At 43.8% G+C, this 16,682-nt stretch overlaps 1 protein-coding gene across 1 annotated transcript in view; it reads right to left on the bottom strand.

The window, feature by feature from the left end:
- Positions 1-12,208, bottom strand: part of ASPSCR1 (ASPSCR1 tether for SLC2A4, UBX domain containing) — a 45,314-nt gene extending 33,106 nt beyond the window's left edge. Inside the window, exons 1-6 of the mRNA XM_054170795.1 lie at positions 12,072-12,208; positions 11,936-11,991; positions 10,822-10,933; positions 7,126-7,226; positions 1,126-1,183; positions 174-247 (exon numbers count right to left, since the gene is read on the bottom strand). Of these exons, the coding sequence (XP_054026770.1) occupies positions 174-247; positions 1,126-1,183; positions 7,126-7,226; positions 10,822-10,933; positions 11,936-11,991; positions 12,072-12,170 (500 nt within the window). The 5' untranslated portion in view covers positions 12,171-12,208. The remainder of the gene's footprint in view (positions 1-173; positions 248-1,125; positions 1,184-7,125; positions 7,227-10,821; positions 10,934-11,935; positions 11,992-12,071) is intronic.
- Between the last annotated feature and the right edge of the window lie 4,474 nt (positions 12,209-16,682).

The following is a 16,682-nucleotide window of genomic DNA, read 5'->3' as shown; positions in this document are numbered from 1 at the left end:
TCTACAGCTGTGGGAAGCACATCTGGGCAGCAGTTTCAGATAAACAGGCAAATACAACAATTACTGAGTGCTGTGATGTTTGCCTTTTTGTGTGTGTGTGTATTTGAAACAAAACAAATTCACCACCACAGTGGAAAGGAAAAACAAAGAATCCAAACTTTGCTCCTCCTAACCTGATTATGGCACTGCCTCCAGTCAGGCCAAGTGACTTCAATGTTGTCTTCTCTAGAGCCTCTTTCCCTGTTATCTGCAATAGAACCACGGGAAAGCAATTAGAGAATCACAGAATTGTCAGGGTTGAAAGGGACCCCAAGGATCATCCAGTTCCATCCCCCCTGCTGCCATGGAAGCTGCCTATCTGGGTGAGCATTTAAAGTGCTCTTTCTAGAAGGAAGCCTGTATCAAAACAAACACCACACAGCACCAGAAACAGTCAAAAACAAACTCTTTCTGCAAGTGGAAATCAGACCTAAATCCACCTGTCTTCACCTGCAACGCTTCACCAAATTCACTGCTTGTTAAATAATCTCAAGGGAAGATGGCCTATCTATACTTCCATCCCACACCTACATCCAAATCAGATCTGACCTCAGCAAGGCATTGTTTTTATGTCAGAATGTAAATCACAGGCATCTCATCTCGGATTTCACTACATACACCTCCCATCTGCTTGTAACGACCTGTCCCAGAATAAAGATGATCTGTGCACAGAGGTCAGTGGGAAGTGAAGGGGACAGCTAGGGAGAGCGAATTCCATAATACGCACATACAAAATATTAAACAAAACATTAACAGTGAAAGATCAAAACACAGAGAAAGGCAAATATTTATTAAAATGAAACCACTGTTTTGACTCGAGCTTTAAAAGAACTTGGAAAGAAAAACACAAACAGGTCATTGAGCTCATTTTATGGGCTCGGAGGTCTAAACGGCCCAGGGTTACGTTCCAAGAGAGCTTTTTTCCATACAGACACGTCATGCTTTGAAAAGACCAACATTTTTCTACTTCCCCTCTCAAGCAAGTTCAAAAGAAACACTTTCCAGGTTGGAAAGCTGAGCTGAGTTTTTCTTATTTTTTAGGACAGAAAGAGGAGAGACAGAAGGAGAAGACTTTTTCTGACTTACCTCATCTCGCATGTAAATACAGACTGGAGAGAATTCACCATGCTGTTCCATAAACTCCCTGCAATAAAAGGCAAAATACTGTAGCATCTGTAGGACAGTCCACTCCCTCCAAAACCAACGTAAGGCAACAGCAAGGAATTAAATTAGCTGGTAACACTCTCCTCCGTGTTCCTCCACCAACAACCATTCGACAGTTCAGAGAGTCAGACATAAGGTGAAGAATTTGCTCTGACGCATTTGCTGTTGCTTAAACGCAGCCCCAAAAGTGTTAAAAACAAAAGAGGGATAATCAAAGTTAATTCTCAAATTAGCTGCTTTTACTAGAGAAATTTGAGCATGTCATTCTTCAGAACAGGATCTGAATCATGACTTGATAAGCAATTAAAAAGAGTAAGTGTTAACTAAGTTAACTAAGTTTATTATAGTTTAGACTGCACTTTCCTTGGGGACAGGTCCATATATTCTTAGCAACACAATGAAATACTCTTCTAACGTGAATCATCAGAGGACAAAGAGTTTGCCTGTCCTAGTGTCAGACAGGTGAAAGAGAAACAGCAGAAGCTTTCAGATTCTGGAGACCAGGGACGAAATAAAGCCAAAGGAAAGGCTGCTGCTGTAGGTAAAGATCAACCCACATTAAGCATTTCAGTGAGGAAGGACACATGTGAGCAGCAATGCAAACTGCTGACAGGCCATGTGCAGAGGACAACGTAAGATGCTACTCTTGAAAAGATGTCACTCTTCCCATTTTCTTCTAGATAAGCAACTCAGAAGACAAGAGTCTGCACACCCCCATGCATCTTACTACTTTCAATGCAGCAGTTCCAATAATCTTATGTATCATCATGATGTTCTAATTACTTAACAACAATAGCTTTGCCAGTATTATCTTATGCAGTCTTTCCATGACATCCAAAATACATCACAGATGGGCAGCTTGGAAGAATATACACAATCAATGCCTTACATAATATTTTAGCATGAATCTATTTAACCTAGCACAAAGTGTCAAAACAAACTGAACAGTAAAGGAGTCAGACAGCCTACAAAGTAGAAAATGAAAGGAAATAGCCATTGAGTTCCAGGAGTATTCAACAAAAAACTTCACATTTAGACTCAAAACTCAGCCTCAATGAAGTGGAAGTGAAACAGCTGGAACTAGAAGTCACTCAGGATTGAGAGAGCCACCTAGAAAATTATGATACTCAATCCTTGAGTAATCCCCAAGAGTTCTAGATGGAGGATGTGGAGGAGCAAACCTGTTAGCACAGACCGGAACTGAGACTTCTGTTTGGTTTAACTGTAGCAGCCTATTTCCTGTCTTGATCTAGAGGTTAAAACATGAGGCTCTCTAAATAAAGCATGCAACAGCATGGTGATATGGGACAAAGTGAGTCACAATGAAACTGAGAAGCTCCACTCTACAGTTAGCAAATCCAAACAGACTAACCTGTAAAACCAGTCCTGAGGGTCGGGTCTGGTTTAGGGAAGTCAGGGGCTGAGAACTATTTCCAGACTAGCTGCAATAGATGACAAGGGGTTTATAGTTCTGAGATACCATTCTTTCAGAAGACTTCACCCAGCTACTGCATCAAATCCTGTTGTGCAGAAAGCAGCAGACACACCCAGAGCATCCAAACACATCTGAGCTTCAGATTATGAAATGGTTAACTTCCTAACTCAAGATGAACAACCAAAACAACACTAGAATAGGTCTGTCACCATTTGTGGTTATCCTCTCTCAAGGACAGAGAACTGTATACAATGCTTTGCCAGGAATAAAGAGATTAAGTATCCAATATAGAGTGAGCATAACCTTATGATTCAAGACTCAGGCTCCAACCTCCCTCACTGTTTTGACAGCAGTAGCTTCCAAAGGCCAATGCTTGATGAGGAAAGGCAGGGGGCGGGGGAAGTCCTGTCTTTTGACTGGAACATGGGAACAAAATAGTACCTAAGAGACCACCTTTAGCACACCACAGCAGACTATGCATGCTCAGACTTTTCCAGACAATTCAGGAGAGCTACTGATCTCTACCTTATCTACAGTAGGTTTTGCTTCTAATCAGGATCAGCTGTATCCCTAGAGGAATCTTTGATTGAAGTACACAAAAGGTAAGGGACTGCTAAGACATGAAGGAAACAGCACAGAATGACAAAAAGGCAAATGAAACAGCCTAGAGGAATAAAAGCTTGAATCTCGAGTTGCCTATCAGGAAAGGTGGATGATCATTTACAAAGAGAGAAGCCAAGGCAGACTGGAACATGTCCTAACCATATAAACCTCTAAGAGAGGAAAACAGTTTTGACTTACACAACCTAGTTTCATTCACCTTTCAAAACTACTTTCCAATTCAATCCAAACAACTCCTTGGATTGAAAAGTCTTCTAAAAGTGTATGGAAAATATCTGAACTTGATGAATGATACCACAAAAGTAGCAAAGAGTCACAGTCATCGTTAAAACTGTATTCAGGTGTCCAGACTGCAACCCATTCTATGGAGAAGGGTCTACAAAGCTGCTGAAGCTGCCAGGCAGGCAAGCATGGGAGAGAGAAAAGCAACAGTTCTCTCCCAGGCCTCATGCTAAAAGGGTATACAACGCTTGTGCCCTCAACTAGTCTCTGCAGAACAGACGCCAAGGAAAGATCCCCCAGAGACTTATTTTTGTATAATTCTTGGAAGCTCGCAGGCTCCTCCTCCAGCTGCTGTTAATCCGTTACATGCATTCACTGAGGCAAGCACACACATCAAACACACTGTCATTTCTTTGATGTGCTGCTCTTCAGAAGGGCAACGGCAAGCAGATTAGATTCCTGCATGTAGTGATCTGACAGGGCCTGTAAACATCTTGTGCAAGGACTGCCGCACGCTGAGAGGAGGAGCAGCCTTACAATAGCTTCCAGACCTTCTTCAGACCCAATTAGCCATGATGGACGCTGGAAACCCGGGGGAAATTCCAGTGGATTTAGAATATTTCCCCTCACGCACTTAGAGCAGCTGAGCATTCCAGGAAAACATCTCCAGTTGGAAAGTAAAAGGAAGGATTCGGTAAAAGTCAACAACTAGCTGACTAGTTTGTCAACTGAGTCAATACACACTGAAGAGCAGCAGAGCCCATGAAATCTGTATGGACAGCTATAGATCCAGCTTGTTCTGTGACAGAGTCACATGCAGCATCTGTGCTGCTTGTTGAACTTCATCAAAGCTTGCAAAGTCCATCCAAACATGTGAGCTCTGCTTCCAGCGGGCAGAAAACAACAGCTGTGTCTTATGAATTGAAGTTAATAACTCTTAGCACACTGTAGCAGTTAGAAGCTTAAAAAAAAAAAAAAAAAGGGCAGCATGTCCATTAACTAATAGCACTACAATAACCTGTAACAAACCAACCCACTCCAAAAGAGCACAATTATATAAAAAGCTTGAAATTTAAACAAAAGAAATAACCAATTAATGTACAAGAAAGCCACACAAAGGCTATTTGTCACTATAACTACCACCCCCACCAGTCTTACAGTTCCCAAACTTGCAAATGGCACTCTTCTCCTCCCAAAGGGCACAAAGTGTGTAGTAAGTTACAAGAGGAGCCTTAAAACACCCTGGAAAATTATACCTGTCTTTTCTTGCCTACCTCCTTCCTCCATCAAAAGGAAAAGAATTCATTTCTTTTTAGCCCTTACATGAAGACTGTCCCTTCTGACTTTAAGAGTAAATGTCATAGTGTGGACCTGGTCTCTGACCATTAAAAGAGAATGCTAAGACTCATTTATCTTGGTTTAGAGTCACTAGACTACCTCAAGCATTTCCTCAAACTGTGGTTTGATGGCACATCATGTTGAGTGGGAAAACTGACATACGTCATTCCTACCCATATGATGCCTCCTCCTTCTGGATCCTTGTTTCCAGACACAATACACTGCTTGTCATAACTGCCTATGAAAGACAACCCTTCACTGGGTTAGGAAACTTACCTACCTGCAAGGTAACACAGGGAAAATGTAAGTTTTCAGCTGAATCAGCTATTTGAGATGATTCACCATAAAGCTGCACAAACAATATGAGGGGAGCTACACAGGAGGGCAGGATGTTCAATCCCCTCCTGCTACACAGGAGAAGCACCCAATCCAAACTCCCTCCCTTGGGCCAGCACTTTGATCGTGTTATGGGCCTGTCATGGGGCTGAACTAGCAGAAAAGTTAGAGCACATCATTAGCAGGCTGGAAGAATTAGTTCCTTCACCCTGGAAAGAGCTACAGAGCAACCTCAGTCACATAACTCAACCATGTAACCCTGAGTTATTGAGATAACATCAGCCAACTCCAGAATCACGCTGCTTAGGCTATTTCCATTACAGTGTAAAACAAGCAACTTGAAACTTCATTTAAAGTAATTTATGCTGCTGCGTGTGAAGTCTACTACTAACACATACCTGTAACCAGTCAATTACTACATCTCAGCTAACAGGTGACAATCCATCACTTTGCATCCTGTAACTGTGCCCTAAAAGACTGAGCTTATCTGAGTGTTACTAAACCATCACCCTTACCACTGCCTACTCATTTCAGAGCTTTTCTAGCACCACAGCCTTGGAGATTTCAAAAGGTTTTGACACAGAAAGCTCCTGTCTCTTTAGATGAGTAGCTGGTTTAAGAAAGCAACAAAACTAGCTCCTACTTGCACAGTACCACAGCACAGCATCCACACAATGAGCAAGAGATTCAAATGCAACAGAGCAACTGGCAGAAGATGAGGAATGGAAGAGAAAGAATTAGACAAAAATACAGGACCTGGTGAAAAAACCAACCAAAATACATTTCATCAAGAGAAAAGTAAAGCAAACTACAACAGAAAAAATGCAGTTTGGAACTTCTGTTCAGGACAGAATGGCTGTCACAGCTTAAAGGCTTCCAATGCCATGACAAAAATAAAAGAACTGTCTTTGGAGAAAATTTTATTAGCTTGACATTTCAAAACAATACAGTATTTTTAAGTCAAAACTAAAAGACAAAAGAAAGCATTCACTGAATGTAGACTGGACTCAAAAAATACAATTTCTAACCCATGTATATATTGAATAATTGTAGAAGCAGAAATTCTTGCATTTAAACAGGACCTAATCGACGATTCCACATCAGCCTGCTGAGAGCTCCAGAATTCCTTGAAGCACTTCCACAAGAGCAAGCCTCAATAGCAACTCACTTAAGAAAGAACAGCCTGCACCACATGAAACCACAGCACAGAAATACTGGTAATTAAGACCAGCTAGGCCACTATCTCAGCTCTGCCAGTAACTTGACTTCAAACAAGTTTGTGTAAAAGACAGGTGCAGCAGTGTATCCACAAAGTTTCTTCCTAGCCTTAGCAGCTTGTTACCAGTTTATGTCCTGAACCAGGAGTGCTACTTCAGGATTTATTGCTGATGTTGTTGTTATTATTAAACAGCTTGGTGAAAAGAAGGGTCAATGGAAACCCTCTTGCTTTCTACAACTCCTTGAAAGGAGGTTATAGCGATGCGTGGGTTGGTCTCTTCTCCCAAGAAACAAGCAACAGGGCAAGAGGAAGTGGCCTCAAGCCAGGAAAGGTTTAAATTGGACATCAGGAACAATTTCTTCACCCAAAGGGTTGTCAAGCCCTGGAACACGATGGCCAGGGCAGTGGTGAGATCCCCATCCCTAGATGAGATCCCTAGAGGGATTGAAAAGCTGTGTAGACGTGATGCTGAGGGACTTTGTGGTGACTTGGCAATGCTGGATTAGTGGCTGGACTCAATGATCTTAAGGGACTTTTCCAACATAAATGATTCCATAACTAATGAACCTATAGCATATTAAATCTGAAAGAGCATGGAAAAGGCAAACATCTGTGTTGTAAAGGAAAACCTACAATCAAACACATGTAAATTCTACAGATCTGCAGGATTTAGCTGGATCACCATAACAACTACCTACTGTCATGAGGAGATACATCCAAACAAGTGTTTTCTCACTGCATCATTGCTTACCTGATCTTTGCAAAATGGTTGAGAAGTTCCCACAGAGTCTGTTGACAGGGAAAGGTGTCTTGCAAACGGGAGCCATCGTCTAACTGCAGTGCAATCCGAACCTGGAGGGAAGATACACTGAATTATTCCCAAAACTGAAAACTTTTTTCCTTCACTTTTCTATTTTTTAATATTTCAATGATCTCTAGAACCTGCTATCCAAAAAAATACACCTTCTTATAAAACACTGGCTGAAAAGGATTACATTAAATCTGCTGACTTGAACAACAACTTGCAGAACAACTTCCCTTGGGCAGAAGAAAGAGAGCACTTTCACAGCCACACAGAGAAACAACAAATATGGTCCAAATCTATCTCTTGAGTCATGAAGACCTAACCAACTGTTATCAGTCTAAAGACTAGATGTGTAACTTGCAACTCATCCATTCTTCCTCACCACCAAATTCTGACATGCAATTTAAGAGTGAACTAATGGGAAAAACAATTCTGGATGTTCTTGAATTCTCAAACACCTGCAGAGAAAGGCAAAGGACAGCTCGCTGCCTATTCTAACAGGCCCTTTCCAACCTGCAGTGTTGATTAGCAAGTGCTCATGCGATCCTACATATTCTCCAGAGAATTTCTCCCCCTAAAAGAGCAAACAAACAAAAAACAACATACAAAACCCAAGGCATTTCTAAAACCAACACACACACTGAGGACACTCCCACAGAACATCCAGCTCCTGATGCTCCCAAGAGGAAAATCTAGCAGCTGACCAAGAGATGGAGAATGGTGGCGCACTTCAGGGGTTAGTTCATGCTGTAGACAATATTCAGCTTTCTTTTTCAAAATGCCTAAGTTTTCCCCATTAGCTTACCCATCTAAAGAAAAGTAAACACACACAAAAGGCACCACTAGGTAGCACCTGGTCTAGTCAAGTGTGGTTTCATGAAGATTGCAGAAATTTGCCTTATTCAAAAGTCTGAGAAGGGCATAAGCCTAAAACATCAACAGCAGTTTTCTCTCTTTCTGTGTTTTCACATGTTCCTACCAACAATCTCAGTGCATCCTCTCTGTCTCTCTGAGAGTCTGAGGGGGGTCTGTGGGGATGTGAAGAGTGTGTGAGCATGAGGGGGGAGAGAGAAAGAAAGAGAGATGGGAAAAAAATATGCAACACACACTTCTGCAATTGACTGATTTCCTTGGGGCAGTGTTTGTCATCTGCCTCAGCTCCTACCAGTCCTTGCAGGACTGCAAATTGTGATCTGCTGGAGACAGGAATTTTTCTACACAAAGGAAACAGTGGCATCATCAACAACTAGCCAACAGAACTAAGCTGTTTCATCCCACCACTGTGACAACCTCCTGGTTTCTCCTATGCTGGAGACAAGCCTTAGATTATTCTCCACTACAACAGAGTGATGACAGCTGACATCACCATTCCCTAAGAATCCAGCCCAGAAATTTCAGACTACCAGTTGCATCAGTTTTTGGGCAACAGTTCAAAGCAAAGTATGTCACGAAAGTCCTATTCAGTCAATTAGAAAAGTCTTTTTTTAAATCCCAGGCTTTATATAAACTAAGAGTGCCAATTATCTTTCAAGTTTACAAACATATAAACAAAAGGCTAACAACTGCTCTTATGGTACTCCCAGGTCACCTGCCATCAGAAGGGGAACCGAGTCAATTTTTCACTAACCAACTGACTTGCAGGAATCAATGACTTTGACAGACAAAGACAAATCCAAACCCAAACCCATTCTATTTTTAAAATACCAGATTTGCTGAACAAACCTGTGATTTATTGAAACCTCCACAGGAAACTGCTGCCAACACACCACAGGAAAGCACACCTGCTTCCACACACATTGTCTCAATAAAAGAGACAGTAACAAAAGGCACAGAACCCAATTCATCCCGGCCTTACTGCAGCTGGTCAGCGTGATTGAGTCCACCTCTCAACTGTCACTATGCTGGGGCATAACACTGGTGCCAGTTCTAGTCACAGTTATCTGGCTACTTTAAGCTTCCTACAGTATCGGACACCAGCTCCCTGTGGCAGAGAATTCTTTTGGTCAATTGTTCTGTACAAAGTATTTGCTTATACTGTCTGTAAAATTCTTCCAAATGAAATCTCTGCTCTTAGTTTATGGGACAGCAGCTCTGTTTAGACTGCACCCTCCACAAGCATATTTTCTCCATCTTCTCAACTCCACAAAATAGCAATGAGCACTCCAAGAGAAACCTCACTTTTGTAGACTCTTCTGTTGAAATACAACTAAAGAGGAACAACTTCAACCTTCATTAGCTCTTCTCTTTCATAACCTAGAGACTCCATGTTATAATCCCTCTCTACCATATGTGAACCTCCTCATCCTTTCTGATGTGCTGCGTATTATCTCCATAGAGGGGAAAAAAAGTAAAATCACTTTTTTCTTTCAGTACCATATCTGCCAGAGTTTGTAAAGTTAGATAATGGTTGGATTTGATGATCTTAAAGGTTTCTTCCAACCAAATCAGTTCTATGATTCTATGAAACTGGATGCAGAAGTCAGATAAAGTCATCACTGTACCATGCTCACAGAAACACTCTCTTCTGGAAGACAAACTCTGTGCCATCACAATTTTGACTGAAAAAATTTAAGCAGATGCTACCAGCTTGTGATATTATTTTTTTTTTTACTAAAGGCATTATTTGGAGCACAAACATCCTTCAATCACAAACTCAGAAAGAAAACATTAATGCCAAAACAAAGTATATAGAGGTTCTACAGGGAGAAACATGGACATCAATGACCCCCAGTACTACACTGCACACCCACAAGGAAGTAGAGCAGAGACTGCAAAACCTTCTCACACTACCAAGTTCACTTTTCAACGTAAATGACATCTAAAGCAACTACCTGTGACAGAATACCACCAGCACAACTTGGCAGGGAGACATTAAGAGATCAGCACTTCAGTCCTAGAACTTCCACAAAATTTGAGAAACTCCATATGAGGAAGTCAGTGAAGAGAGAGATGACTGCTAGTGATAGGCAACTTTTCATTCCCAGGCTACTTAAACCAGACCATGCATCATTTTTACCACATAAAATGTTCACGCTCATTAGCGTCTATCCATAGTTTTACAAACCATGCCTCCCACTGCCGTAACGACACGCATAAAAGGCTTCTAACTCTCCTAAACATGACAATAATTCCTACAGAACACAGCATCTGTAAGCCCTTTCAAAATTATACTAAATAGGGGCATTTGGCAGCTATTAAACACAACACACGTCACCAAAAAATTCTAAAGCTGCGTGAACACGCCGTGAGCAGCAATGCTGGGAAAGAGGCACACGAGAATCCTCTAAAAACGTGAGATTTAGTCCAGGGGCAGACAACAGCAGATGAAATTGCAATTAGGAAAGGGAACTGAGCTAGGAGCTCAACTGCCGAGCAAAGTCATCAGTGATGTTTAACTTTTGATACACTCCTGACTACTCCCTATCCTCTAGCACAGAGGGAACTTCACCATCGCACAGACTGCAAGAGGCTACCAAATCACCATTTTCCACCACACCTCGACCAGTCTTTGGGTAGTCTTCCACTCAAGCACTGACCAGGCCTAACCATGCTCCCATGCTGTCATTCAGTAGATCTGATGAGATCGTATCCAGCACAGCTGATAACTGCACAGATGGGAGTCATGCTGTGGAATGAACGTACCGTGTTTCCAAATTCCACTTTACTAGTGACTGGCACCATCTCCAGCTTGGCATTGTTGGGCAGTCTGGCAAATCTCCACTGTAAAGAGAGGTCCAACACACTTCTCTGAAACCTAAGGAAGAAGACAGTCCATGAAGACACCAGGAACCACCCAATGTTACCTTGAGATCACTTCATGGTCTGGCAACAATGCAAAGTCCAGGTATTGAGCAAGAGAATTCCCAAGCCATAGAGCATGATTCAATAAGGGACAACTGGTAATTCAGAAAAGAGTTACCAACAATTACCCTGCCTACCAAAAAAGCTGCAGTTCGGAGAGGTCACAAATAAAATACTCAAATAGATGTTGCTCCTCAAGCTTGAAAAGAAAACCTGCAACTGAACACATACTGAAGCTCAATGTTCACTGCTAAATAACAAGGTACTTTTTTTTTTCTTTTTTCTTAGTGCCACCCAGGCAAATAACCTCTTGGTTATGATACAGCAGGAGCACACAGTCAAACTTCCAGAGAAGGAAAAAGTCTGACCAGCCTGTGAGCTAGCAGAAGTGCGTGTGCAGGGAGGGACATCTGGGTGGAACTTACACAGGAGTTTGATCGATCCCAAGAGCAAAGGGAACTAGGCACAAGAACACCAGGAGACTAGTTTGAACAAAATCACTTTATGGAGAATCACCTGACCCGCGGCGTGTGGCTCCACTCCCCAGGGAATCAGTTCCTCACCTGTCCCCACACAAGACTCATACAGCTGTCTCGACGACCGAACGAAACCTGACGTCGCTGACAGCTCGAGGACCCCCGGATCCCTCTCTAACACACACACACCCCCGCCGGCACCATTCGCACCCGGGCCGGAGCCCGTCCACCTCGCAACGGAGCGGGCCTTGCGGGACACCAAAGCCTGGGGCAGGCCGCGGGCACCGGGCGTGCGCCCCGACGTTAAGGCGGTAGGCAGGTCGGCAACGACAGGCCCCGCCTGAGCCGGGAGAGCAGCCGCGGGAGGACCAGGCGAGGCCTCTCCAACCGGCAGCACAGCGCGGCCTCCATCCGGGCCCGGGCTGCGCCGCACGCCCGCCAGCCCGGTAGGACGCAGGCGGCCCCGCGGTGAGACTCACTTCAGGCCGTACTCGGCAGGGCTGCCGCCCTGCTTCCTGCAGACCTCCTCGAGGATCTGCGGAGAGAAGAGAGGCGTTACAGGCCGAGCCGCGACCCCGCCGCCGCGCTGCCGGCCGCCCCCGCCCCCGGACCCACCTGGAGCAGCACCGTGCCGGGCCCCACCCGCACCGTGACCCGCCGCCCGCTGGGGGCCAGCACCGACACCACAGCACCCCCCCCGCCCGCCGCCGCCATCTTCCCGCCCGCCGCCGTGCCAGCCCCGCGCGGCTGGGGCGGAGCTGGGTCCTGGGCCGGCCCTACCAGCGGGCCCCGCCCCGTCGAGCGAAGGACGGCAGCCGGGCGGCTCCGGACTCTCCCGCGGGGGCGTCTCGGAGTGGATCGGGCGGGTGGCCGTCCGCGGCTGCTCGGCACAGCGGCATTTGCGCTTCCCTTGTTGTGAACGAGGCAGGTGGTGTCACCGGCGCTTGCTAGCGGGGCTGGGGAGGAGATGTGGAGGATGCCGGGCCGCCAGAGGAGCCCGCCGCCGGGTACGACCTGAGGGAGCGGGGCGGGTGGAGGTGATCCCCTGCTCTACCGGCTCAGGCCGGGCCGAGGGCTCCACGGGGAGCTGGAGGGGAGAACAGCATCCGCTGACAAGGCGTGGCGCTGGTCGTTGGGAGTCCAGTTTAGGAGCAGTCACCGGACGGCTAAGGAAATAAACCCCGAAACACAGCGGTTCTGCGACCCTGCCGAGCCCCGCGGCCAGCCGCGCTGCGCCCCGAGTCCGAAGAGTCTGCTGGGGGCCAGCCCAGATGCTAGATTCAGGGCAAGAAACCTCTCGCGGATTTAAGCTCTTGCCTCGTTAACAAGCAGTAATGACGGTGCAAAAAAATTCACAAACATCTACGTGCACAAGAAAGGAACTACTTGGGAAAATCTAAAAGGTGTTGCAGCAGCCAGTTTCCCAGAGTAGCATCTTACTACGCTCCCATTGTCAGATGAGCGTCTAGACTCTGTCACAATCGGAACACTGGTAGTAAGACAAACTACAGCATCCCACTACTTTCAAAAGCCATTTCTGGTCAGAAAAGGGAAAAATGCTGATTGGACATCTCATGATTAGTGTTGTGAACTCAGCCATTCAGATGAGATGACTGCAGCTAGGGATCCAAAGATTATCGTATGTTTTACAAAATAAAACTTCTCAGAGGCTTTATTTCATTTATGAGCTTCCCCTTCAATCTCAGCACTGCCTTTTCTGCATTGAAGGCACTCTCGAAGACTCATCTGCAGTCTGGATTTTTTGCTATCATAAACAAACAACAACAACAAAAAACTTTTAGTTTGGGTAACCACTGGAATTTATTTAGCCTAAGTTGTTGCCACATGCCAAATACTTTCTCTACTTCTATATTTATCATATATGTTAAGTCCCCACTGCCACCCTCAGTGCCCACAAAAATGTCTGCTTTGCTTGGCTTGTAAAGGGAAAAGATCCTTTTAAGGAAAGACACTTTTGTAAAAGATAACACGTGCTCATTTTTACCATATCAGCAGTGTGAGAGAAGGGAGAAAAAGAAAGGATGGGAATTGAAATTATGGTGAGATACCCCCTTGCTTATGCATGTGGATTCCTAAGTCCACCCAGAACCATAACTGCTCATGAAAATGTAGTGAAAGTAATAAAGGAGATCTTGGCATAAAAATAATGCTTTAAAATGTCTTCACATTTGCCCCATTCTGTTAGGAAGTATCATTGTCATATCAATTGTACAGCTACAGCATTCAGGATGTTAGCATCCCAGTCCATATCTAATTCCTAAACCATTAAAATTCTTAAACCATTAAAATGGTTTAAGTCAATGCATTTTACTTTCAGAGCCAGGATATTAGTTCTCAGGTTGTATTATGATGAACTTTGTTCATACTCTGGAATTCAGCACTGTAAATCACCATACTCTCAAGGTTGCTCTTTTCTAGAAGAGAGGCCCACATCTTAGAAAAGCTAAACTGGCTTTCCCCAAGGTAATCAACACAGTGCCTCTGATGGGAACAACAGCAGAGAAGATTATGTTTTCCCCAATACCAGCTTCCAGTTTTCATCAATCTGCATCTTCTGGATTTCCCAAGTCAGAGGTTGTATCTTTACATCTAATCATATCTGATTTTTCTTACGTTAATTTGCCCAGCCATGTTTTGAGCCCATCTGAGCTTTTGTCATCCACAGGGTCACAGGGCAATAGGACAGATATATTTAATTTTCTGTGGTTTAGAACTTCTTCTTTGGTGTTCCCCATCGCTTATTAAGAAACAATCACTAATCATTCTCTTTTACCGTCTCCAACATTCACAAGTCTGGAGACATCTCTTTTAAATCTCTCTACCATTTTCATTGTCTTTTGCTGTAAAATACATTAAGAAACATGAGGACTTAAGTGCAAGATTGTCCTGGAAGTTTTCATGTTTGCCTATAAAGGGTGCAACAAATACCTGTGGAGTGCGAGTTCTTTTTGGTCTGTACAACCAGGTAGAGATCCAGAGCCCTGGGAGTATCTGACATATCTGATATCCTGTCTTTCCACTATTAATACCTTCACAGAAGGTATGATGAAGAAGAAACAATTAAAATAGCTATGTCAACACCAGTGAATATTCAGCTGCTGAGGTGGAGCAGCCATTCAATTTTTTAAGATACACTTTGGGTTTCATGGAGACCAAAATATTGATCTTTCTGGATGGGGAGGGGTAGCTCCTATTTGATGTCTGAAGCAGGCAGCTGTTTCCTATTTTGCATTTGGAAGTGACACATCCTGTAAAGAAATGTTGCTCCTGTTAAAAAGACACCGATGTAATTTGAGCTGAACATTTCCAAGTTGCAGGATTAGAGAGATGAATCTAGTTTTTAATGGCATGTCATAATCAGAAAGTTGCAGGGAGGTTAAGGGTCACATTTCATATCCAGAGCCACTTCTAATCTCAGATATTTATCTGAAATTAGAAGCATCAGGAGAGAAAAAAGCAGGAGGTAACTACAGCCTGGAGTTCATTAAAATGCTACAAAGAAAGAGGAACTCATTAGCTGAAAACACAATTTGGCATTTGTGCCACTATCAGGATCATGAGGTGCCACTATCAGAATCTGCCAGGTGAGTCTCAGCAGAACAATGTCCACCATGCTAAAAACTTTGCAGAAATTGCATTCCATTAGTGATTACAGTGCACAAACGGTAGAATGACCTTTCCCTAAAATCCCCTTTTATGCAGCTAGTGCTTTGCATTAGATACATTTCCCTGGCATTATGCATGTTCGCACTGTCGCACACCCACACAGGGCAAGGCACAGATTTGTTTCTCATGAAGCATGGAACCCTCCCTTTTTCATTTCTCTCCTTTCTTTCAAATGGATTAGAAATTAACTGTGGACATCTAGAAATGTGTTGTAACCAGTTCCAACACATGATGCAGAACAAGAGTTACTTATCACAATAACTGTTTCTGAGAAGTGTTCCTCCTGTCTGTACCAACAGGACGTGCTACTGGTAATGCAGAGTCCTGGGATGTTATGTTTGTGTAAATGAGCTCTCTTGCCCTACCAGAGTTCTTTATCCCCACCCACCAGTGACATTAGAAGAGATAGTGGCAGCATGACTATGTGAAAGAGGGATTTTATCTGTCAGTGAGTGGTCTTCTATGGGTGGTCTTCTTGCACCACACACACACACTTTTGATTGACACAAACCCCAAGATGCAAGCCAGGGAACTTCATTGGAGCCAAGGCTGTAGAGCTGCTTACATGAGGCGTAAGAGCTGGCTACAAAGGGGAAACACAACTGTGGCACAAGTCCTTGCACAGGACTTTAGATATAATCTCTAGGTTTCTGATAAGGAAACATCAAAAGGACAAGTCCTGAAGCTGCCTTGGTCCTGGCAGAGTACAGGGGAACCCCAGAACTGCTGTGGTATAGTGTAGTCCACTGTATTTCAACACAGAGAACTACATTAGGACATACTGGAACATACTATGCAGGATATTTCATTTTGAAAGGTATTAAATAAAAGAAGCATCTCCTTTAACATTAGTCACAATCATTACAAATTTATTGCTGGCCTCCTGCCAATAAATATGCCAAACAAATAGTCTTCAGTGCCTGGAGCGGGAGTCCAGTGCTATCACAGCTTCTCTCAGCTTCCCCCTGCACTGAGCTCAAGCTATTCAATGTAGGGTTGTTAAAAGATTAAAACTTTGTGAACCTTTTGTACTGAAGGACAGTATTATACAATTCTCTGAAGTCTGCGTGCACTTTGATGTTCTCTCAAGCATCAAGGGTTAAACTGTAACAGATTTAAACGTCTAGAAGAAAGCAGCCTGTCATACCATAAGCTCACACAGCCTTACACCTTTCTAGCAGCCTTTCTGCTCCTTCCTGACAGAGGGAATAGGAATGTTTTACTGGGTTTTGGAAGGATGACAAGTAAGAGTGCCCACCAAGAAACCCTCCTGAGTTACCTGATGCAGAAGTAAGAAAGCTGAAGAAGGATCAGTAAAGCCAAGACAGAAAAAAATTAAATGCCTTTCTTCACCTCTCAGGACAAAGGCCCAAAGATCTACAACTTGCTTTGCCCTAGGGTTCTTCACTGCTATATCACATTCAGTCTCCCCTTAATACACCAGCTGGTACATGTTAGAGTCCAGTAACTGCTGACCTGCCTGAAGAGAAGGAGCCTAGAAAACAGGAAAAAACACAGGCCTATCAGTGAGATGAATGA

Source organism: Dryobates pubescens, chromosome 20, assembly GCF_014839835.1.
Source record: "Dryobates pubescens isolate bDryPub1 chromosome 20, bDryPub1.pri, whole genome shotgun sequence".
Classification (NCBI taxonomy): Eukaryota; Metazoa; Chordata; class Aves; order Piciformes; family Picidae; genus Dryobates; species Dryobates pubescens.
Note: the sequence above shows the minus strand (reverse complement) of the source record. Positions and strands in the feature narration are given on the sequence as shown.